The sequence below is a fragment of the Vicugna pacos genome, chromosome 8 (assembly GCF_048564905.1).
Source record: "Vicugna pacos chromosome 8, VicPac4, whole genome shotgun sequence".
Lineage (NCBI taxonomy): Eukaryota > Metazoa > Chordata > Mammalia > Artiodactyla > Camelidae > Vicugna > Vicugna pacos.
In genome coordinates this window covers 39,180,216-39,204,596 of record NC_132994.1, presented here as the reverse complement: position 1 = coordinate 39,204,596, position 24,381 = coordinate 39,180,216, and the positions used below count along the sequence as shown (strand labels likewise).

The following is a 24,381-nucleotide window of genomic DNA, read 5'->3' as shown; positions in this document are numbered from 1 at the left end:
AATCAAGCTCGCCTGACGTAACACTAAGCTACTATCAGTGGCACAAAACTGTGATTGTTGTAGAAGTGGTTTGACTTAAAATCAGAAACTCTTTGAATTTTGAAACACAATTTAGACAATTCTGTTCAATACGGTTCTTCAGTAAAGAATCTTGGAACTTTTCCATAGAAATATAGAAAATTTGGAGAAGTTTGCTGAATAGCCTAGCATTTTATAAGCCCTTACAAATATTTTCTATTTTCTGAATTAAAATTAATTCCTTCTCCATATGTTTGTGCAAAATACAGCTTCTAATCAATACTTTGATAGGAATAATTTTGCAAAGAACAAGTTCATTGGTCAGGATTCTGCAATGGCTGCTTTCTAGAAGAGAAATAAAATTCCCTTTCTTTTATATGCTATTAACTCATGCTAATGTCTTGTGACCAGTGTAAATTCCTCAAGCACTTTCTTACCTTCTCAGCCATCCACCTTTAGGCACAAGTCACTGATTTGATCAACTGGAAAGCTTGGTTACGGAGATCTTGTAACATAACAGCTTCTAATGGAAAGAACACAGCATAATTGGAAATCTACAATGGCAGATGGCTCAGGGCATCAGCTTTCAATATTGTTCTTCTAGGCTTGTAGATAAGCATGTAGTTGAGTGCACTGAACTAATCAAGACCCAAGAGCAACATATGTGCTGTTATAACTAGCTAGGAAAAGGTAGTTCACTATTTCAGACCTTCATTATAAAGCTATAAAGCTTTGCTTCTCATAGTGTGGTCCTTAGACCGGCAGCCTGCATCTCCTGTGGGTCTGCAGGAAATGCAGGCTCTCAGACCTAACCCCGGATATACTGAATTAAAAAGTGCAGAGTTCCCAGGTGATTTGTAAGAACACTGAAGTTTGAAATCATCACCCTAAATCTGTAAAACATGGTGCCATAAAAATTGGATTTCTAGCCTTCCTTTGTTATGTAATTTTAACTTTTTTTCTGTTTTCGTCCTCAGTTTCATTTGTTTTTCAATAATGATGAATCCATAGACTTCTAATACCTAGATGTCTTCTTCTGTTTGATGTTAAGACTTATTATCTCCTAGAAGCCTTCCTCACCTAGGTGTTCATTACATTCCAGTCATACTGGGCCAGACTCTGAACTAGCTCTTCAACAGAGTCCTTGGCCTTTAGAAAAATTACAGCAACTAGCATCCCACATCTTGATGTCATGGTCCTACTAATCCACTCTAACCTTTGGCCTTGACCTCTGTAATTTAGTTAAACAGAGGCACTGATAATAGATCTTTGCATAGGTCATGCACATTTGAGGAAATGTATGCTAATTGGGATGCATTTCAATCTATGTCAAATGTTGTATTGTTTATATTGGCAACCACACTCAGGTGGTATCTGACCAAACTACATATAATCTGCCTTGGGTACTAATGTATACAGGCGCATATATTCCAGGAGATCAGGAAGAATTTCCTTACGTATTTCAACTTGCTGGGCTATGGTGGGGGAACGAAAGACTGGCATATGAAGGATCAATAGTTTTGACTTTGGAGATTCCCTGACACTTGAGGAATGAAAGAGTGCTAGAGAAGATGTGGTATGATGGAGACGATATTCTTTCTCCTTGAGTAGAACGTGGGCTGCTTGCAAGGGGAGAAGCGTCATATAAAGATGGAGTCCCTGTGACCTTATGGGAGGGAATCTAGGAGGATTCAGTGACTTAATGAATTGAGATGAGTGGCCTTGAATTAATGGTATTAAGGCTTAGTCACTGCTGATTGTGGTGGTTTAAGGGAATTTGGTATAATTGAGTTGTTATATGTTTCTAAAGACTGAAAAAAATTATCAAAATCTGAATAGAACTTGCTTCAAGTTGAGAGTGTCTTTGCCTGCTGGGTAGAAAGCCAGTGATTCAATGCTCAGTGTTTTATTTAAGACGTTTCTATTAGCAGAGAAGGAAAAGGAAAACCAAAACTCTATTGAAGTGAGTTTTTCAGTCCGAGAGGTGCACCTGCATATCACTGATATTTCTACCACCCCCCATGCACCCCCACCTCCATCATGGAGCATAAGCTATTTGGAAGTGCTTATTTAGGTAAGTGCTTATTTGGAAGTGTTTATTTGGATAAGGTAGTTGTGGGACAATGATTGTCTGTTGGCAAGCCTTTTCAAAGCATGAGAATTTTTAATTACCTTGAGGGAGCCTGTTGAAACTGTCACCGGTCAAATGTTTTCTCTAATGCTTTTGAATGATATGGAACAAAATATCTCTGAATAAGGTAGAAACACAAATCCAGAAAAGACTTTTCTATCCCCTCTGTTCATTTCATGTGGCTGCTGTAACAAGTCATCAAAAACCTAGTGGCTTAAAACAACAGAAATTCAGTCTCTCACAATTCTGGAGGCTGGAATTCTGAAATCAAGGTGTCAGTAGGTCTGTGTCCCTCTGAGGCTCTAGCAGAGAACTGGTTCCCTTCCTCTTTCAGCTGTTGTTGGCTGATCTAGCATTCCTGGGCTTATGGCCATATTGCCCCAATTTCTGCCTCCATGGTCATACTGCCTCCTGCTACTTTCTGTCTGTGTCAGCACCCCCTCTGCCTTTCTCTTATAAGGATACATGTGATGGTATCTTGGGTTCACCTAGATAATCCAGGATAGACTCTTTCTCTCAAAAGGAGTGATAAAGTATCACTTCTTAGAAGGCAATATCATTTGTCAGCTATATAAGGTAATAAAAGGTTCCATGGATTAGGACATGGATCTATCTTTTGGGGGGGCCACCATTTAATCCGCTAGATCCCCTTTTAGTTGTGTCTAACAAACCTTGGATTACTGCAAGCATTTTGGAAGATTCATCAGTTACTACAGTGGAGAGTCAAATATCAGACTTATATTCCCAAATTTCTCACTCTTTTGACTCTAGGTTTGTGTCCCAACATTCAAATCCTTTGCCAGATAAGGAATGACTAAGCTTATGGCTTAGAAAGAAGGATGTGGAACTGGCCTACGGGCCAGTTATCATTCAGGGAAACTTATGATCCAAACAAGCCTGTTGTATACAACGCATGTGTTGACACCCACGTGGATAGTCTGATGCGAAGCTGTATCAGAGTCTTCTGGGGAAGAGTCTAGCCACTAGTTACCGTCTGTCTGATTGTGCTGTTTGATATCTTATTTATAAATGTAATATTTACCACTAAAGTGGTATACCTAAGTAAAAGGACTTTTTTTTTTGTAGTTTTTCTTCTAAGTGAAGCCTAGTAACTCCCTCACCGGTGTCTGTGGCTGTGTTGGATATTATGGGTTAGAGCAAGTGGCTTCTTCAGTGAGTTGTATTCTTCCTCCTCCTTGTTTACTGATGATATCAGGATGGATCCGAAGACATTCACTGGCCAATGGAAGAGGCCAGAATGGATAGTTGTAACAGTTACACAATTAAAATGAGGAGCAACATCCAAGTTACCTTTGGATGCTTAGCACTGTATACCAGCAAAGACACCTTAACTCCAGTGACAGGAAGGAGGATGCAGCCTAGTGGTGGGGTCTTACTGTCAATTTGGGACATTTATGGTATATATAAGCTAGTGGACTGTGGAAAGCGCTCCTATCTAGTGGTGAAGAAGTTAGGATCCTTACTAGTGAATAATGTGGGGTGGCTCCCCAAAACTGAAGCTGTTAAAATAACAGATCCTAACAATCATTCATAAATCCGTTACCTGATGGTGGGGTGTGGGTGACCGTGGAGGTACCCATGGTCGCAGCAGTCATCCACTGCTGCCTCCTGGTAGTGATGGCCATGACTGGATGAACTGCCACTCGTTCAGAGTGATGGGTTAGGAGTGAGAAGTAACTGGAGGAGGGAGGGGACTCTGACAGCACATAGGGGTGGAGACCCAATAATTCCCCATTGTTGAAGAGTTTCCAAAGAGGAATAAATACCCCTTAAAAATAGTGTCAAAGATAGTACAAGTGGGACAGCTCCTCCCAAAGGGCACAGAGAATTCCATCCAATATTAAGACTGACAAAACGCCAGAGAAGGTGCTTCCCGTGTGGTTAAGTGATTCCCAGTGTGTGACTTGCCCTCGTACACCCCAGGGTGGGTACTCTTCATTAAGCAAGGTCTGAGGTAATTGTATAAAATAGATTCTTCTTTTATGAACGGCTCAGATAATGTTTGAGCAAATGTGTCAGTTGAGTTCATTAACAGCAAGTAACAACAACAACAAAAACTCTTGTTTTTTAAAACAGGAATTAATTAGTAAGGCAAGCAGTGGCTTACATTACTGAAGGAAAAGCTTAAAAATCCGGGCCAGAGAGAGAGATTGGGAACCAGGAAGATCTGGGGATCTTGGGAGGAGAAACTGGTAAACAATCTTTTCAGGGTTTTACCATTAGAGTGAATCAGGTTCAGCTGTTTTCCAGCTATGAGACATTCTGCTTAAGATACAAATGTTCAAGGTCTTTCATGTGTGATTGTCCAAGCTGGACCATATGTGAACTGCTTGTCCAGGAAAGCGGAGAGCATTATCCTGAGCTGTGTGTAGACATCTTACAACAGGAGAAGGCTGTCTCCCCAAAGGAAAAAAAAATAAGGTGATGATGGCAATATGAGAGGTAATGCTGAACAGAAAAAAATAGCAGATGTGCCCTGTAGCCCAGACCTTGTCTGTCCATATTCATAACATCTTTACGTCCACATCAAACACACACCATCGGCATAACTATCCTATGTGCAATCAAACATATACCCTAAACTACAGTCTAATGTGTTTATTTAATTTTGTTTTCAAAACATTTGAATGATGAACATTTGTTCTGATTTAGTCTCTTTCCTGTCATGATGTTGTACAACCTGTGGATCTTAGGTAAATTTACCCACTACCAACATAGATTATGTACAATAAAGTAAAAGAAGAAACAACTCGGGTACATGATCACCTGCTGACCCATGGCCTGTGTTCAGTATCCGTCAGACCCCAGGAGGAAGTCAGGAACTATTTCCCAGAGGAAACAGTTACTTGTCAAAGGGGACATTGTTTCATTTCAAAACTCTGTGGGCCTGTGCTCTGATTCTTTACTCAGAGTTTTATACAAGCCCCATAAATAATTCCAAGCCACATAGACATTTTGAGCACCATGATATCTGCTGTGTCAAAAAGGTGGAAGCAGAGACAAGCAGGCAGTGTTTCCTTGCATGCTACAGATGGGTCACGGCAGACCATCCAAATGAGATTTACAGTCCCTCCAAAATTCTGAATGAGTGAGCTCAGTCTCCCCACCCCTCTTCCTAGAGAGAGGGGTTGGAGGTGAAAGGAATGATTTGTCTTTTATTTTGGAACTTGGAGAAAGAGGTTCTCCTAAATCTTATTGTGTTAGTTTTCTATTGCTGCTGTAATACATTACCAGAAAATTTAGTGGCTTAAAATAACACAAATATATTATCTTATAGCTCTGTAGGTCAGAATTCCAACACAGGTCTCACTGGGCTAACATCAAGGTGCTGGCTAAGCTGTGTTCTTTTCTGGCTCCAGGGGAGAATCTATTTCCTTGCGCTTTCTAGCTTCTGGAGTCTCTCTTCATTCAGTGGCTTTTGACTCCCTTTCTCCTTGTTCAAAGTCAGCAAGATCATAACCATCTGACCCTTCTCCCATCATTACAACTTTCTCTTTCTTTAACTCAGCCAGAAAAATTTCTCTGCTTTTAAGGACTTTTGTGATGACATTGGGCCTGGCACAATATCTGGGATCTCCATCTGAAGGTCATATCCTTAGTCACATCTGCAGTGTCCCTTTTGCCATGTAAAATAACCTGTTCACAGTTCCAGGGATTAGAGTGTAGGTATTTTGGGGGAAGACACACAGTGATTAATCCTGATAGTGGTTCCTTGAAGAGATAACTCCATAGATCCAGATGTCAGATACCAGGAGCTGCCTAGTTCCTAGTTTATTCTGATATCTATTGTTCCGTCATTCCTCCAGTTTTATGACTCACCATCCACCATCAATAAATTCTTTTTTTTCCCCCTTAAATTAACTAGACTTAGTATTTGCCTACCTAAGTAATTTATATCACGAGTTAGGAAAGGATACTGGGCTTGAAGAAAAAAAAAATAGCAGCTTTCCATTAAGACAAATTGGTAAAGTTTATAGTGCAGGCCAGAAAAGATGTGCAGCTGTGATTCCCTCTGGATGGGTGGCAGGTAATAAACACAGGGAGACTGAATTAAACACCAATAGGAGCTAATGCCCTTTGACTTAATGTCTGTCGACTGAAATAAATGCACAGCCTAAAAGTTGAGAGTTATGTTTTATTTGGTGGGAGGACTCCAGCCTGGATGACAGCCTCTCAGATCGCTCTGAGGGACTGCTCCAAAGAGGCAGGGGAGGAGCTAGGATATATAGGGGCTTTACAACAAAGACCAGGTAGTTGGAACAATAAAAGATTACTTGTTATCTAAAGAAAACCAGGCACCTCAAGTTGAAGAATTTGGTGCTTTTCTATGTATGGGAGGGAACAAACATTTGGGCTCATTGAATTCATTCCTTTGACAAGCACCTAGCTACCTAGGGCCAGTATCCTGTCCTTTGTTATTCTGAGTCCCCTCTGGGTGCACCATTGTGAGTGGCTGCAGAGGCTGGGCTGCAGGCTTGTCTTCACTGGGGGGTGGGAGCAGCCGCTGATGACTTGGTTTCAGCATTCTTTGTATACTGATATGCTTTACAGTGTTTTTTGTTCACATGTCCTTGGACTGGGGGCAATAATCAAGGGGAAAGCATATTGAATTTGGTCCACGGGGGGAATTGAGAATCAAGAGGCATCTCCCAGAATAGTAGGCCCCATGGTGGCTTCATGTAAAAATGGAGGTTACAGATTTGTTTAATGCAAAATAAGGTTGTTCCAGAAATTTGAAGTCAAGGGACTAGAACAAAACCTCTAAGTAAAAAGAGCCAACAGGAAGCAAATAAGAAGCAGATTTCAGACATGCAGTTAGGGTATAGGGGTTGACAGTGTTCTGGGCTTTGACAGCCATGGGAGAGGATTGCCCAGAGGTGACCGGCAGGATCCCCCGTTGCTCTGCACATATACACGGAAGGGCTGATACAGTACCTGAAACATGGGGCTTCACATTTCAACCGAAAATTTAGATATCATTTCAAAGTATGCTGATATCTGAGGTGAGGGTTATTATTATATTGACCTGATATTTTCTCAAGCATCCCAGAAAGGGTTGGGTGGATGGCTTGCAGCTAATTGGTCTCATAGGAATAAATTAAGGATAAATGAGATAAGTTAGAGGGCTAACTTTCTCAAGATCTCACATTTCCCTAGCACTCCGGTAGTGTTTTTACCAAAGTAGTTAATGAAAATGATACCAATAAATACTTGGTTTATTTTAGTAGCACCTTTTACTATTTAAACACATACTTTTTGGTGGTAGAAAAACTCATTCTGTACTCATTGATATGATATGCCATGGGTATACCTTCTTCTGAGTTGGTGATCCCATCTTGTTTGACCTGCAGTTCATTCTAGATCTGCTGTTAACAAGCTGTTTGACCTGGGGTAGATCTCTTAATTTTTTTTGATATCACGTTTGTATGTGTAAACATAAAAAGTGTATTAGGTGGCGCCCATCATTCATTCACTCAATAAATATTTATTAAGCATCATGGCTAGGGATGTAAAGATAAAAAGTACATCCCCACCTCTGTGAAACAGATGAATAAGAATTTAATTTTTTAAATTTTTATTAATTTATACATAAAGGCAGACAAAGGGAGCTAAGGAGGTACCGGAGGGCATGGAGCTGACAAGTGGGAAGGACAGAGATAGAGGGCTTCCCCAAAGGTCTTCAGTATGTGTGGTGCCATATCTGAGTCCATTGATTCAAGAGTGAGTTGGGCAAAGTTGGTCTCAGATTGGAAGGAAATGGAGCAATCACTAAGGGTTCTGTGCCATCTAGGATGAGTAAATGCTTCTGAGCAGTTGCAGCCTAACTGTCAGAAACTAAGTGCTAGATAAGAGCTTGAAAATTAACCTAGAAAAGCTGTTAAGCTAACCATCCCCTTCTCCAGAAACTTCCAACACAAGCATCCTCAAGTTCTAACCTCTGGAAAGCACCAGAATCCACAAATCTACAGACAGATACATCAACGGCCTCACTTCCTTCAGATTTTGTTAGAAGGTTGATCATTCATGGAGGCCTCCACCACCTATTTATTTAATTAAATTCTTTCTTTAATTTAAAATTAAAACTGTCACCCTGCTTTCCTGACATTAGCCTCTTATTTTGCTCTACTTTGTATCTTTTCATAGCACCTATCATATTCTAATCATGTTATATGATTTATTTTGTCTATTTGTTTATTTTTCTTCTTTTTCTGTGATTTGCTCTATAGCAGTACCTGGCACATAGCAGGTGCTCCATTGAAAGAATAAACTGTGGAGGAGTTCAAACTTAAAGGTCATGCAGTATTTAAAGAAGGGACTTAGAGGAAGATCAGGGCAGTGGTGTGGAGGTAGGTGTACATACATCGAATTTGAGATGATGACTGACCAAGGGCAGCTTAGAAGAGTAGTGGGAGACTGAAAGGCACGCTAAGGGCTTTGGTTGTTTGACTAAGAAATTTGGATTTCTCTTATATTCATGTTGTTGTGGTAGGAAAATGTCTAAATAAAGATTTAAAATCAGAATTCTGGTAAGAAATTGCAGAACTGTGTGTTTAATCTGAGCTCTTAGATATCAGTGCTAACGGTGAGACCCTTCCAGAATTCTGAATATATTACAACCTTCTTATAGCATTTGTCAAAAGGAAAGAGATAAATAAGAAGATGAAAATGTTGGTGCTACAAAAACAAGATAAAGTATTTAGGAAAAAAAGGAAAGAACATCTAGACATACAGTATCATCTTAGAGAAAAATTAAAGTTAAACAAAAACAAATAAAAAGAACATAATTGAACAAAGAAAAGAAAAGGTTTTAAGGAATGCAGACTTTGATGGACAGCATAACAGGAAATGAGAAATCTAGTGAAAAGGTTGGGATGTGTTTGACATTAACGGTACAACAAAACCTATGAGGCAAATTTGATTAAAAGTATTTTGAAGGCCATTTTCATTCTGTTATGTCCATTTTTTCCCACTATACTCACTGGAAAAATGTCATTTCCCTTGTTCTGTATGTTATTAGAATTATAAAGCCCTGAGGTGACAAAACTCATCCCCCCCTTGTTTGTTCAGTGCAATGCAAACTATACATTGACAACAGGCACAGAAGATTTTCTCACTAATGACAGACCCAATAGCAGCTAGAAAGAACTGGAATGATAATCGAGGAGATTGGCTATTGACTTGAAAGTCATAAAAAGGTCAATGACCTTCTGAAATTGTATAGAATATTTTGTGGGTATGTACATTTTTCTAAATGAAGGATCCACTCTTTTTTATTTTAATTTTTTCTTGGTGGGGAGGCAATTAGATTTATTTTTATTTATATATTTAATGGAAGTACTGGGGATTAAAGTCAGGACCTCATGCATGCTAAGCACACATGCTACCACTGAGCTCTACCCTCCCTCCCTAGGATCCACCCTTTTCATCATGGTTTTGAAAGACCCTGTGGTACCCAAGATGTTCATGATTGCTAGAATGACCAACCATCTCTGTTTGCCTGGATGTAGGACTTTCTTTCAGTTTTAAAACTAAGAAACATCCCAGGCAAACTGGGACAAGTTGGTCACCCTAATAACCACTGTAATTTTTAAAAGACATCTATAGGGAAACTTAAACCCAGAGAATGGCACCCATTTTCAAAGATTACAAATGTGCTGGAAAAGCTGGGACCTCAGGGTTCCTGTCTTTTCCCCATGAATAGGTAATTTACATGATACAATCTTTGCTTTTCTGTAGTAATGCTCCTTTTTTTTTTCTCCAAACTGTTGAATATGAAAGTTACCATAGGCAAAAATGTATATTCTATGTTTCTTGATATAATTTCTCTCTGTAAGGACATGTATGTTCAGTATTTCAGAAATATGCTTTGAAAAAAAAGTTTTAGGAAGGTTTTATCCTGTTTACTTATTCAAAGATAGCCACTTTAATTCTGATTTACTGCAAGGTTAATTACAGATGAACTACAAAATGTATCCTCCACTTTGCTATTAGAAGAGAATTAAATGCTTGCTTTGACTGGATTTCGTTGCAGAAACTAATTTTCAAATACAATGCAAGTTTTAGGGTAAGTTTGAGAACTGTGTAATTTATTGCTGTTGATGGACTCATCTACAATGGCACCCTCTAAATCATATTTAATGGGATATAGTCTACATTTTTCAACATGTGGGTTTTTTTTTATTCACGGAGAGGCTGTATCATGATAAATATTATCTTAGACTAGTAGTTTGGTTGTTAGGCTGACACGCATGTGACAGTACTGAGGTTTCAATTATCCACTTGCATCAATCAATCTTTTCGTTTTCAAGACTGTTGCCTGCAGTAATGTCACAGCTTTTCTGTCAGACAGAAGAACTTTGCGGGAAATGTTATTCATTACAGCTGCAAATCTGTCACTGTGCCTGGCATGGCTTGTTAATGACAACATTTATTTCAAAGAGCCATGTTTCGCTTTGTTGCAGGAGAGTTGACTTTGTGATCGTAAAGTATAATGAAATGCCAAGAAGATGAAGTGAACAAAGTTTTCCAAAAATATACTAAAGTGATCCAAATCTGTTTTTTTAAAAAAGAAGAATACATTTGCATTCATATTTTTATCCCCTTACTTGTATTTGCAAATGAGCACCCTTGGAATCGGGAGGGCTGTCTGTGTTTGGGTGTATATAGAAAGAGCCAAAGATGGTTCTTCTATGTTGATGAGATTTCCGGTGGACACAAGCTAGTTGACCAGTGTTGGACGAAATGGAAAATATTTAACAATGCTGCATTTCTTTCTGAAAACCCTTTATGAAAGCAGCACAATGACTAATAGCAGTGCGCAATGATTCATGAAAATTAATGTTCTTACTAATTTATGCATGGTATTTAAAAAAGTTGTATGATAAAAGGGACATGGGTTATTGAGGTGAGTGCTAGGAAAAAATGGAGGGATATAACTCAATTTAAACTGAGAAAGTTTATTTCTGGTTTTTTCAATAGCTAGACAGACATGTAAGTTGCTTCAAAGTGCAAATAGCACTGCTGGTCATAAAACTTTTGTTTGGTAGGTGGATTGAAAAGAAAAATGCCATAGTTCTTTGCATCTCCCTTCATCCAAAGATGGGAGGTAGAGCCTATTTCTCCACCCCTTGAATCTGAGTTGGCCTTGTCACTTGTTCTGACCAACAGAATGGGAAAAGCAAAGTAGAACTGGTTTCAAGCCTGTGCCTCAAGAGGCCTTGCACACTTCCTCTCGCTCTCTTGGAGCCTAGCCACCAACCTGGCTTCCCTGCTGGAGAAGCCACGTGGATCTGTCTGATACAAGCCACAGTGCTAGCTGAATGATCTTAGATCCAATTCATCCTGGGGCTCACTCTAGAGCCATGAGTGAACCCAGCCTAGATCGGTAGTCAGTGCAGAAGACCTGCCAACACACAGATTCATGAGGTAAAGAAACGGTGCTTGTTGTAACCTACCAGGTTTCAGGATGATTTATTATTCTTTTTCTTTATAATGGAAGATGAGATTGTTGAACCAAATGATCTTTCAGGTTGCTTCAAGGTTTATCTTTTGTGGATCATGTGAACCAAGGTGAAAAGACTATTAAAGAATATTAAGATTGCAGATGTGATGTAAAAACTTCATTATATCTTTGTAAGAAAATGAAATATCTATATGCATATAAGTACTATTATCTGTTCCATCCAACCTTTCACCTTATTTCTTTCTCTGTGTATGCTTCTCCATGTCACCTAATTCCTATTTTTGTGTGTGTGTAAGCTTAAGGTATACAACAAGGTGATTTGCTATATGTATACATTACAAAGCACATGAATGTTTGTGTCCCCACCCCCACTCCTCTACCTCCCCTACCCCTCCACCGTCTCATATGTTGAAACCTTACCCCCCAGTGTGATGGTATCAGGAGATGGCACCCGAGGGAGGTAATTGGGATTAGATAAGGTCATGAGGGTGGAGCTCTCATGAGTGGAATAAATGCCCTTGTATGAGTCACAAGAGAGCTTGCTTCCCTTCTCTGCTCTCTGACATGTGAGGATACAATGAGAAAATGGCCATTTTCAACCTGGAAGATAACTCTCACTAAAACCCAACCTTGATGATATCCTGATCTTGGACTTACAGCCTCTAGAACTGTAAGGGAAAAAAAAAAATCTCTTTTTTGTAAGCTACTCAGTCTACTATACTCTCTTATAGCAGCCCAAACTGACTAAGACATCAGGACACATAAACCACTAGGATACCCATTCCTTTTTGAATATGCCAAGATGTGTCATCCTTTCTTGGCTTCATATATGCTTTTCTCTTCTTTAGGTGTACCCTTCTCCCCCATCTGATGAACAACTTCTCATTCTTCAAATCTCATTTGAAATATTATCTCCACTATGAAGTCTCTTCTAAGTTACCTAGTTGGAGATATCTGTTACAGTGACAAGCTTCCACTACTTTGGATTGTGATTTTGTGTTTATGTGATTGTTTCTTCTCCCAGATTATGCAATCTTGTGGAATTTCAGATATTAGGGAGAATAAATAATTACTACTTACACTGTCCTAGTATAAAGATATGCATCTTAATAATCACATGGAAGAAAAGAGAAGTAGTTGCTTTGCCTTTTAGATACTATCCAAGGAGATTTCTAAGTTCAGTATAGATAAAATTCACTGTTTTCCTATGATCTCACTGATTTGTCTTAAGCATATTACTAAAGCTAAGTGGTAGGAACAAAACAACAGTATATTAAAGGAGCAGTTCATAAATAGGTTATTCTCCAGATGTTCTTTCTATCAGTTCTTTCTATCAGTAGAAAGAATGTTCTATCAGTAGAAAAATATTAAAGACTGAAAGAAACCCAAGGTAGCAGCCTCCTTGGAAGTAGTCACTGTGTACATGCAGGGGATACCTTGAAACCATTTAAATGCAGAAGATTGTTATCGATTGATTTGTCATCTTCCAAGAGTTTGAGTTACTGAAACTCTTGAAGCTTGCCTTACAAAAAAGTGGACAAGCTGCATAATTGTTGCTTGCTAATTTTCTTGGGAGAAAAACATGAACTCACTTTGTCTAGACATGCTGATTATAATCTATCAAGCAATGATTAAAGAGTAATACTCTTCTTCATTATACAGAATGTTAAAGAGATCCTTGAATAACAATTAGAATTCTTGAAACACAGAACATAAAGCGTCCCAGCCCATAATATATTTTCTATGAAACAAAAGCTTTATAGAAACTCATACACAAAAGAAAGTGAGGACAAATTCTTCATTCTTAAGAAGAAGATAATGAAGCAACAATCATGTTACAGGAAATTGATTCCAAGGAATTTAAAATTAGGTCTATCATAATCCAATGTTGGGGCTAATTTAAATGTACATATTTAAGTAAAATCTTAATATATATTAAAATATATAATATATAATTATATTATATAATAATTACTCACTATATGGTTTTATATATGTGTGTGTGTGTATGTATATATATACATACACACACACACATATATCAACCACATGTGGATTAATAATCATACCGTTAACTCCGGCACTGAAATTATAGGTTCCATACAAATGCACAGATTTTTATGTAATTATCATTTCTGGTCTCTTCTGCTGGGTTTTTAATCTGTTTAGAGGGCAGAGTATTTCTTCTTCTAGGCCTTTGTTGTCATCACAGCTGAGTGAATTGTCTGTTCAATTCTAATCAATAATTTATTGATTGAAGAAATGTTAGAGTATGTAAATTATCAGTTTCTGTTGTTCCTCATGCATATAATTTATCATTTTATGAAGTTAAACTATGTCTACCAAACATTGCTCAAATAGTTCCTTCCCTATAAAAACGTTCTCATTTGCATCTTAAAAATGTTAATCAATCTCAGCCACCTCAACTCATAACATTAATCCTCTATGAATCTCCTCTATTATATTTTTTGCCAAAGACCATGTATTGCTTCTGTTTATTGTATTTTTCTTCATCTGTTATTAACTTAACAAGTGTTTATCTCTCTTTTTTTTTAGCAGATTGGGAACCCATTGAGTGCAGGAGATAACTCTTATTTATTTATACACTGCCCGCAATGCCTTCTTCAGTTCCCTTCTTATGCCATAAATCATGCTCTAAAGCACATCCATTAATTCCAAAAACAAATGGCAATGGCTGATCTATCAGTTTTCCACTAACATTTTCATCAATCCTGACCATGTTTACCTCTGCCAGCCCCATTCTAATTGTGTCTCTTCCTCCAACCTTTGTGGGAGTAGATTTAATGTTACCAGTATAGGATAAAAAATGCTTCTGTCCCCCCAAAATGACAAGGAGTCTGTTTAGGAAGCAAAAAAATCACAGTAATGAATATGAGAATTAGATTATTAGTGGAAAACTGGATTTATCATGTTTTAGTGTTTGATACATTGGACTAATGTGTACTCAGTGATATCAAGAGTGATACCCAGAATAAATGATTTGTTAGGATATACCCAGGAGTCTGTTGGCTGATTCCATTGCTTCATCTTTGAGTATGCCTCTCTTTAGACAGGAGATGCACTCAGGATTTGACTGAATGACAGTTATCAACTGTCACCAGATCATTTAAAAGTGAAGTACACTTGCTGCCAACTGTCAGTGCCAGATGCAATGGCAAATCACTTTACAGATTGCTGACAAATTGCACTGATATAATTTCTGAAGAGCCTCAATAATTTGTACTAATTAGGAGTAGGCCACTCTGAAAAGTGAGACATCTGAGGTACTTAGGGAATCTTTATAAAAAGTGCAATTTCTTAAGGTTTAGGTTTATAGTCACACAAACCCGGTTAAAGAAGGGTTTCAGGGTGTATCTGCATTCATGAATGATTTATCAGCATATTCATACCTAAATAGAGAAATTATGCTGGAGGAATAACCAATATAAGAGAATCAGAAATTTAAGTGAATTTCAATAGGCTGATATTGAATGAGTATAGTAAAATGAAATTCTTTAGGAATAAATCTATAGCTCTATGGATATATTTTTTGAAAAATCCTCCAAACTATTGGATGTATGGAAATTGGGTAAGCCACAGCTAGACAGCAGCAGTATTAGCAGAGACAGACAGACATAAAGAGGCAAACAAACATAACAAAAACTCAGAAGTTTTCATTAACCAGAACTTTAACAGTATCATATGGCTGCCTCCTCAAAGTGAAACGGTATTACATTAACAGAAGACTGCTGTCTTCTTCAATGCAGAAATAATAGTTTTAGTCTCAACACTGGCGAGACCTTGCAGCTACAGTAGTGTGTCCATTTTGGGGACCACAGGAAAAGAGACATTGGCAGATGAATGTAGGTTCAGAGAAAAATGACTGGACAGTGAGAAGGCACAATGTAGAAACTGGAGACTAGGCCAGAACTAATTTAGGATTGACTACAGTATCTTGAACTCTCATGTGAGAGTTGATTAGGTATCTTACCTTTGTCTCCATAGAACAGAACCAGGGCAAGTGAGTAAAAGTAAATGAGGAACAGATACTAGCACAACATAAAGAACTTCCCAACAATTTGAACCATTTGAAATTGTAATAGAATGCCTTGGGGAAGAGTGAGTGGCCAATGATCAGAGTGAGTGAAGTAGGGGTGCTTGGGGTATCATAAAGGACCTTCATCCATGGACTCAGATCCTTTTCAAACATGAGATATGATTATTGTGGTAGTGTCAAAAATTGTTATTTATCCATCAAACTTACATTGATCATCATTTTATGTTTCTCTTGGCTGTAAAATAGAAAGTTCCCACTTCACATTCTCACTCTCTCCTGATTTGCCAGCCTGCAGGCTTTCTGCCGCTTCATTCCCCTCTTGTCTACTGTTATGCCTGTAAACCTCTTGGAGCAGACCTTGCTGCTAGCATCTCTGTGTCTGGCATAGGTTAATCTAGGAAAGAGCAGACATCCCATTTCAGACTCCTGTCAGCCTTCCCAGACAGCCCTGCCTGCCAAGTCGATCTCAGTCAGCGCACCTTCCAGCAAACTGCTCTTTGTCTGCATTGCTTATAAGGCTTTTTTGTTGTTGTTGTTAAAACTCGCCCTGACTGGACTTGTACCACCCAGATATTAATAGCACTTTAAGCTTTGCCTCAGCTCCTTTTCCTGGAGAACACAGATTAAGGCACAAGTGGACGATGAAAGAAGAGCCTGCCAAGCTCTGAGATTAAAGGTCAGCAAGATGGGGAGAAGTTGGAGAACACATAGGGAGCAGTAGAGAGAATTCTGATGAGGCAGTGATGGTCATGCCACAGGGCGGTAAAGGGAAGGTCAGGGAATTGGACAGTTGGGAGGCACTGATGATCTTGCTTGGAGCAGCTTCCTTGGTGTGGTGGGGACAGTCACCTTGCAGAGGTTTTAAAACTGAATGAAAGTGAGGAAATGGACATAAAATGCTTTTTCATAAAACCTGGCTTTGAAGGCAAGGAGAGACAATGGGCTGTAAGTTCAAGGAAATGGAGTTTAGAGATACACTTTTGCTTGATGTTTTTAATGATGAGGAGTAAATGTGCTTATATGTAAAGAGCAACACTACTGAGGAAATCATCCAACCACTTTACTTTTTTTTTTTTCTTATAGAAGTATAATCAGTTTACAATCTTGTGTCAATTTCTGGTGTAGGGCATAATGCTTCAGTCATACATATACATACATGTATTCCTTTTCATATTCTTTTTCACTATACATTACTATAAGATATTGAATATAGTTCCTTGTGCTATACAGTAGAAACTTATTGTTTATCTATTTATATATAGTAGTTAGTATCTGCAAATCTCAAACTCCCAATTTATCCCTTCTCCCCCTTTCCTCTCTGGTAACCATAAGTTTGTTTTCTATGTCTGTGAATCTGTTTCTGTTTTGTAAATAAGTTCATTTGTGTCTTTTTTTTTTTTAAGATTCCACATATGAGTGATATCATATAGTATTTTTCTTTCTCTTTCTGTCTTACTTCACTTAGAATAATGGTCTCCAGGTCCATCCATGTTGCTGCAAATGGCATTATTTTATTATTTTTTAATGGCTGAGTAGTATTCCTTGTATAAATACACCACAACTTCTTTATCCAATCATCTGTCAATGGACATTTAGGTTTTTTCCATGTCTTGGCTATTGTAAATAGTGCTGCTGTGAACATTGGGGTGCATGTGTCTTTTTGAATCAAGGTTCCCTCTGGACATATGCCCAGGAGTGGGATTGTGGAATCATACGATATGTCTATTTTTAGCTTTTTGAGGAATCTCCATACTGTTTTCCACAATGGCTGCACCAAACTACATTCCCACCAGCAGTGTAGGAGGGCCCTTGTCAGTCTTATGTTTTTCAAATACTTTCTCCCATTCTGTAGGTTGTCATTTTGTTTTGCTTATGGTTTCCTTCAACCACTTCTCAATCTATCTAGAAGTCTGATAGTCTGGATGATCTTCAATCTGATGATCTTATCAAAAAGAGTAGCACCTGTTCTTAACTTACCCCTGAAGTTTGGCTTTTCCTGTCACCTTAACCCTGTTTTATTTTCCCCATTTCATATCTCCAGATAGAAACCATATATTTACAACTGTCTTTTTTAGTCCATGTTTCTCCCCTTTCAAACGTCATCCCGCTTGGTGCAGGGTTTCTTACTTGCTTGTTTATTTTGTTTATCCTCAACTCCTAGAAGAGTACCTGGCCCATAGGAGGTATATGATATTACTTCTGTCTAATAAATGATTATGACACATGTGCTACTCTAGAGTTTTTACTGACTTCGGAAAGAGTGTTAAAAAGAAACAAAGTGAATCGATTTTTTTTTTTAGGTAGAAATAACTGGGACAAAATGTGGGTGTAAGATTTATTGAGCTAAGCCTGATTTTCTGGATTACAAAAAATGAAGTCCAGTTTGCCGAGAAGATTCTTATAACCATATGGCAGTGGCAATGAATGTCTGCTTTTTTGTAGTCTGTGTAACTTGGTTTATTATGTTGCTTTGGTGTGTGTGCCACTCCAGTTTCTTCCCACAAACTCCTTAGAATGCAAAAGTCCACATGCCTCATTTTTATCCAAGAAATCAAGTAAATGCTAGGGATGCTGTGTAGTTGAGAGAAAGGGAGAGGCTTTGTCAAGAAGCCTATGTGTGCATTCAATTTGTTTTCAAAATTAATTTGCAGGCTCTGCAGTAAAAGCTCTGGTGAACTCCATTTCAGCTTTGGGTGTGAGGTGGTAGTTGCGGTTATTATAAAATAAAGGGTTAAGAAACTGAAGGGGAAAAATGAGTACAGAAAATAAATAAAAAAGCAATGTATAATCCCTGGCTCCACAACTTCAAATTAAATGAGCAGGCAAACATTATTCAATGAGGAGAGAAAAATCAATGAGGTGCGAACAGTCTTCCTCAGAAAGTGAATGAGGCAAAAATTGACTCTTTTCTCTTTATTGAGTTTAGGTGCTGCTGGAATCCTGTTGATCTGTTGATGGTAACTTTTATTAGCTTTTAACATCGATTCATTTATTTATTTAATCAGGATCAGTGTTTCTCACACACCAGAGGACAGAGTCCAGGGCGACCAGGGACCCAGGGACAGCAGCGTAAGTCTGTTAGCAGCGCCAGGAAGTACGATGAGTCACACACAGAAGGTAGGGTAGGTACCAGTTACCTCCAACCCTCTTAAAATGCACAGTTGTTTACAAATGGAAATGACTTTGTCTCTCTTTTAAATACATATTTATTTTGAAAAAAAGGAGACATACTAAACAATTCTCACTAATATTGCTCACTTAGAGGTAACAATGATCAGGACTGGGTGCATATCTTTGTGGACTCTCTTGAACGCATTCACCCCTGTGTGCATATACTCACATACACAGCCACACACGCCCACACAGACTCAAGCGCACACACTCATTTTTATATTAAAAATACTGTGATGTAAACTCCTTTTTTACTTTGATGGTGGTCAGGAATAAAGAAATTAGAGAAATGTAGCTTTTAATTGGGAGCTGAAATTTAGAAGGACATGCAATAGGTGATAAATATGGATCATTCTAATCAGAGGAAAAAATTGTATTACAATTAAGAGTTATTGACAGATTGATTAATATTTTGGCAAGTGTACTTTCTAGGTGGTTCTGTAGGTGGTCATGATAGGGGGCATTTAAAATTTTATACTTTGGTGTGCAAAATAGAAAGGGTTAAATAAACAGAATGAAAAACATGATTTGGTCATTAGGAAAAGTGAATTTTGGTCAACAAGCTATTTGGAAACATAGATACGGTAAAGGAGGAAAGAATGGGCAGATAGAAAATTCTGGAGACTATGAAAGAGAAGGGAACCAGAATGGAATGTGGGAGGGGTCTGTGCAGAGGACAAAGACTGAGGTTCTGTGGTAAAGGATTTAGGTCAAGGGTACCAAGTTGGTGACATTCTGAGCACTGACACGCCTGTTGTTTCCAACTGGCACTTTCACAATAGGTGTGAATAAAGCAAACATTTCCTTACCTGTCCTTACTAACTATCTGGAAGAAATCCAGGAGTGGAGGATGATGGAGTTCACGTTACATGGCACTTCATCACATAAATCTTTCCATGTCATAAACTTTTTTGTTTTTAATGGTTGCCAAGAAACTCATTATAAGATTATACCATAGTTTATTAAGTCAAACCAGTCTTGATAGTTTAAAGAATGTGGTTGGCAGAATAATGGCCCTCCAAAGATGTACATGCCCTCGTCCTGGGAATCTGTGAATGTGTTAGTTTACACGGCAAAGAGGAATTAAAGTTGCAAATGAAATTAAGGTTGTTTATCAGTTGATCTCAAAAGAGGGAGATTACATTGGATTATTAGGGTGGGGCCAGTGTAATCACAAGGGTCATTAAAAGTGGAAGGGGAAATCTGCAGAGAGTCGGAAAGGTGGCAGTAGGAAAAGTACTTGGCCAGCTCGTCTGAAGTTGCTGGTTTTGAAGGTGGAGGAAGTGGGTCATGAGCCAAGGAAAGCAGGCAATCCCTAGAGAAAGGGAAAGGCAAAGAAACTGATTCTCCTCTACAGGCTCCAGAAAGGACCCCACAGCTTGATCTTGGCCCAGTGAGGTGGCTGTCAGGTGCAAATCTGTGTTATTTAAGCACCAGAGTTTTGCTAAGTTGTCACAGCAGCAATAGGAAACGGATACGAGGTCTACTTTTAGCTATTTAGAGGCTCTCCAGATTTCAATCTAGACCCAATCCAATTCTCAGAATAGTCTTTTAAAATTAAAAAATTTTATAGCTCTTCTTAAAACTCAAGTGGTTTCAAATTGCCCTTAAGGATAAAGTTTAAACTTTTGCAAGGACCTATAAGGACCTGCATGATCTAGTCCCTGCTTATACACCCTCTCATGCCCTTCAACCTTTCTTCTCGTCACTCTCTTACCCCAATCTGTCCTTCATCAAGTTTCTTAAATGAGCCAAGCTCTTCATATCCATAGGTGGTAGGAATAGTGGTAAAGCATACAGACTCTAGGACCAAAGTGCTTGACCTTGGATCTTTGCTCTCTTGCTTACTAGTATGTGACCTTAGGAAAGTCACTCTATCTCTCTGTCTCTTTCCTCATCAGTAAAATTGAATTAAATATATTTTTATATTTAGAGCACATGAAAGAGCTCCTGGCACACAGTAAACACTTTGTGTTTGATATTATAATGTGTTAGAAGGCCTGTTCTTGGGGCGCTCTTCTCCCTGCTCTTTGCATGGCTTATTTTTCTCCCCATCCATCAAGTCTCATCTTGAATGTCATTTCAGGGGAGTTGCCCCTGATAACCCTATAGAGTCTGAGTCTCCTCTTTTGTTATTCATCATTCTGGTTCCTACAAGTATCTTGTTTCTTTCAAGGCAGGTAGGACTATTTGAATTATTTCTGTATTTGTTTTTTATTTATCAACTGTGCCTCTTACCTTTACATTTCTGTAAGGGTAAGAGCCATGGCTGTTTATTTTTTTAAACTTTCATGTGCCCAGTGGTGAGCATGTAGTTAGTATGGGGGTGTTGTTCATTTTCCTGGTCTGTTTGGACACAGGATGCTTACCTTCACCAGCCCCCTTCCACTTGGGAAGAGCCGTGTTCTAGGCAATAGCAGAAGTGACATTTAATCACTGTGTGAGACCCTCCAGGGCTCTTTCCCATGTTGTGGAAAATCTTCAAGTGGTATGTTGGACTGAAGGTGCCACAGGATTAAAACAGCCTGAAATGCTGAGCCATTGCATAGAGGAACTTTTTGCTTCTACCCAGGTGGAGTTCCATGTTTTTATTCTATTTTATTTTATTTTTAATTTTCAACATTTTTAATTGAGTTATAGTCATTTTACAATGTTGTGTCAAATTCCAGTGTTCAGCACAATTTTTCAGTTATACATGAACATACATATATTCATTGTCACTTTTTTTTCGCCGTGAGCTACCACAAGATCTTGTATGTATTTCCCTGCGCTATATGGTATAATCTTGTTTATCTATTCTACATTTTGAAATCCCAGTCTGTCCCTTCCCACTGCCTGCCCCCTTGGCAACCACAAGTTTGTATTCTATGTCTGTGTGACTATTTCTGTTTTGTATTTATGCTTTGGTTTTTTTTTTTTTAAGATTCCAAAAATATGAGCGATCTCATATGGTATTTTTCTTTCTCTTTCTGGCTTACTTCACTTAGAATGACATTCTCCAGGAGCATCCATGTTGCTGCAAATGGCATTATGTTGTCGGTTTTTATGGCTGAATAGTATTCCATTGTATAAATATACCACATCTTCTTTATCCAGTCATCTGTTGATGGACATTTAGGCTGTTTCCATGTCTTGGCTATTGTGAATAGTGCTGCTATGAACATTGGAGTGCAGGTGTCATTTTGAAGTATGGTTCCTTCTGGATATATGCCCAAGAGCGGGATTCCTGGGTCATATGGTAAGTCTATTCCTAGTCTTTTGAGGAATCTCCATACTGTTTTCCATAGTGGCTGCACCAAACTGCATTCCCACCAGCAGTGTAGGAGGGTTCCCTTTTCTCCACAGCCTCTCCAACATTTGCCATTTGTGGACTTTTGAATGATGGCCATTCTGACTGGTGTGAGGTGATACCTCATCATAGTTTTGATTTGCATTTCTCTGATAATTAGTGATATTGAGCATTTTTTCATGTGCTTTTTGATCATTTGTATGTCTTCCTTGGAGAGTTGCTTGTTTAGGTCTTCTGCCCATTTTTGGATTGGGTTGTTTATTTTTTTCTTATTGAGTCGTATGAGCTGCTTATATATTCTGGAGATCAAGCCTTTCTCGGTTTCATTTGCAAAAATTTTCTCCCATTGGAGTTCCATGTTTTTGAAGTGAGATAACCAGCGCTGTGACATCAGGGAACATAGATTTTTCACTCTGTGCCTTTTTACTAAAATTTTAAATCTATTTCCTGTCTTCCAGACAGTTTCAGACAGAGAGATCAAGTGGTGAGTCAGCAAATTAAAATCACAGAAATTAACCATCTGAGAAAGGTCTCAGTGTGGCAGGGCTTCAGGCAGACTTGGAGGATGCGACACCTGATTGTGGGTCCTGTGGTCGGGGTTGTTCTGCTTTCTTCATACAGCTCCAGTCCATAGCCCAGAGTCTGGTCAGCATTTGGTGAATGTTTGTTGAACTGATTTAAGCTGAAGTTTATCTGTGTAGCCTGCAGCCAGTCCTGTCCCAGCTGACATTTCTCATTTTCCCAAAATTAACCTGGACCCAATCCTTCCTTAAAGTCTGAGTTTAAATCTTTGTCATTGGATATAGCTTGTCATCTCTTAGGAGATATGAATTTTTTAATATGGAATTCTAGATCCATGATCCTCAGCAAGGGGTGGTTTTTTCCCCACAGGGGATGTTTGTCAGTGTCTGGAGACACTTCTAGCTGTCACCATTGAAGTGATGGCACACTCTATCCAGTGGGGACAGGCTCCGGGTGCTGTTTAATATCCTACAATGCACAGACCTACCCTCCCACCACAGCCCCTGCCTCCCTCAAAGCTAAGAGTTTCATTTCAAAGTGTAGGACTGACATTTTGAGAATGGTGGGTGACTAGAAAGCATAGCACCATGTGCGAGCCATGGCTTCTTCCCTGTTAGATCATACTGGGGCCAGAGAAAGAAAATGAGGTCTTCTAAGGCGCATCCGTTCGATGCATGTGTCGACTGGTAATTTATTTGAAAAACCAACAAATCCTGGAGTGACTGTAATATAATAGGAGACAGTAATGAGTATAATTAAGGATTTAAGTTTTTTTAGGCAACATGACTTGGGTTCAAATCCCTACTCAATTAATTGCATGACTTTGGTCAATCTATTTAGGTTCTCTGGAATTCAGTCATTCATTACTAAAATGCAGGTAGGACTATCTCATGTGACAGCAGCAAGGGTTGAATGGGCTAACTTCCATGAAAGACAGCATATCATTAACACTGAATGCATGCCGACTGTATTAGTAATAATAGTAATGTTTGTTATTATTAAAACAGTGTGGTGTATCAGAACACAAAATCTATAGTTAGAGAATGTTAGTTTTCTCATATGCAACATTGGAATAATAAAGTTATAGAGGAGTGAAACAGCTAATAGTGATGACAGCGGTAATGTTCACATGTATTATATGTAGTAGGTGCTATTTCAGACTCTGCAAGTTCTAACTGATTTAATTCTCACAGCAGTCCTATTATGTGGGTAATATTATAATTACTGTTTTGCTGAAGAAGTTTAAAGTGCATTGTAAACTGTAACTCTCACAAAAATGTTGGTTGTTATTACTAGTCACAGATTTCAGAGTTTTCCCCCATACGATCTCTTTAGCTCCATGTGACATCCCATGACACCTTAGGTGATATTTGATGTCTCTGTTTCAAAGATATTTACACCAGTCCTGATGTCTACCCAAAGATACACATACTTATTATTTAATGGAAGCAGGTACACTGCCATACATTTCCCACTGTTAACTTCCTTCTAAATGTAGGGACCAGAGCCAGTTCTTTGTTGTTCTCCCCCCAGTTTAGGCCCTGGCCCAGGCTGATGCCTCAAATGCAAAAGGGCCTTCCAGATAGAAAGCTCACATAAGCCTTGGCTGTCCCTTGCCATATCTTATTCAAAATGAGCTATAGGGAAAGGAGTGTGAATTACAGGAGATTTTGTGATGGTTTCATTATTGTAGTCAGAACAGTCAGCAC

General features: G+C 38.6%; 1 protein-coding gene across 15 annotated transcripts in view; it reads left to right on the top strand.

The window, feature by feature from the left end:
* The window catches only part of LOC116281540 (uncharacterized), a 204,592-nt gene that overhangs the window by 124,689 nt on the left and 55,522 nt on the right, over positions 1-24,381 (top strand). For 9 of the 15 annotated variants that reach the window (XR_012074942.1, XR_012074944.1, XR_012074943.1 and 6 more), the window contains exon 2: positions 18,696-18,812. The exons of 2 other annotated variants lie outside the window; for them this stretch is intronic. Coding sequence is in view for 6 of the 13 variants with exons in the window: in XM_072965775.1 (XP_072821876.1) it covers positions 18,696-18,812 (117 nt within the window). In the remaining 7 variants the exon portion in view is untranslated. The remainder of the gene's footprint in view (positions 1-18,695; positions 18,813-24,381) is intronic. 4 more of the 15 variants (XR_012074945.1, XR_012074948.1, XR_012074947.1 and 1 more) reach the window with 1 other exon arrangement.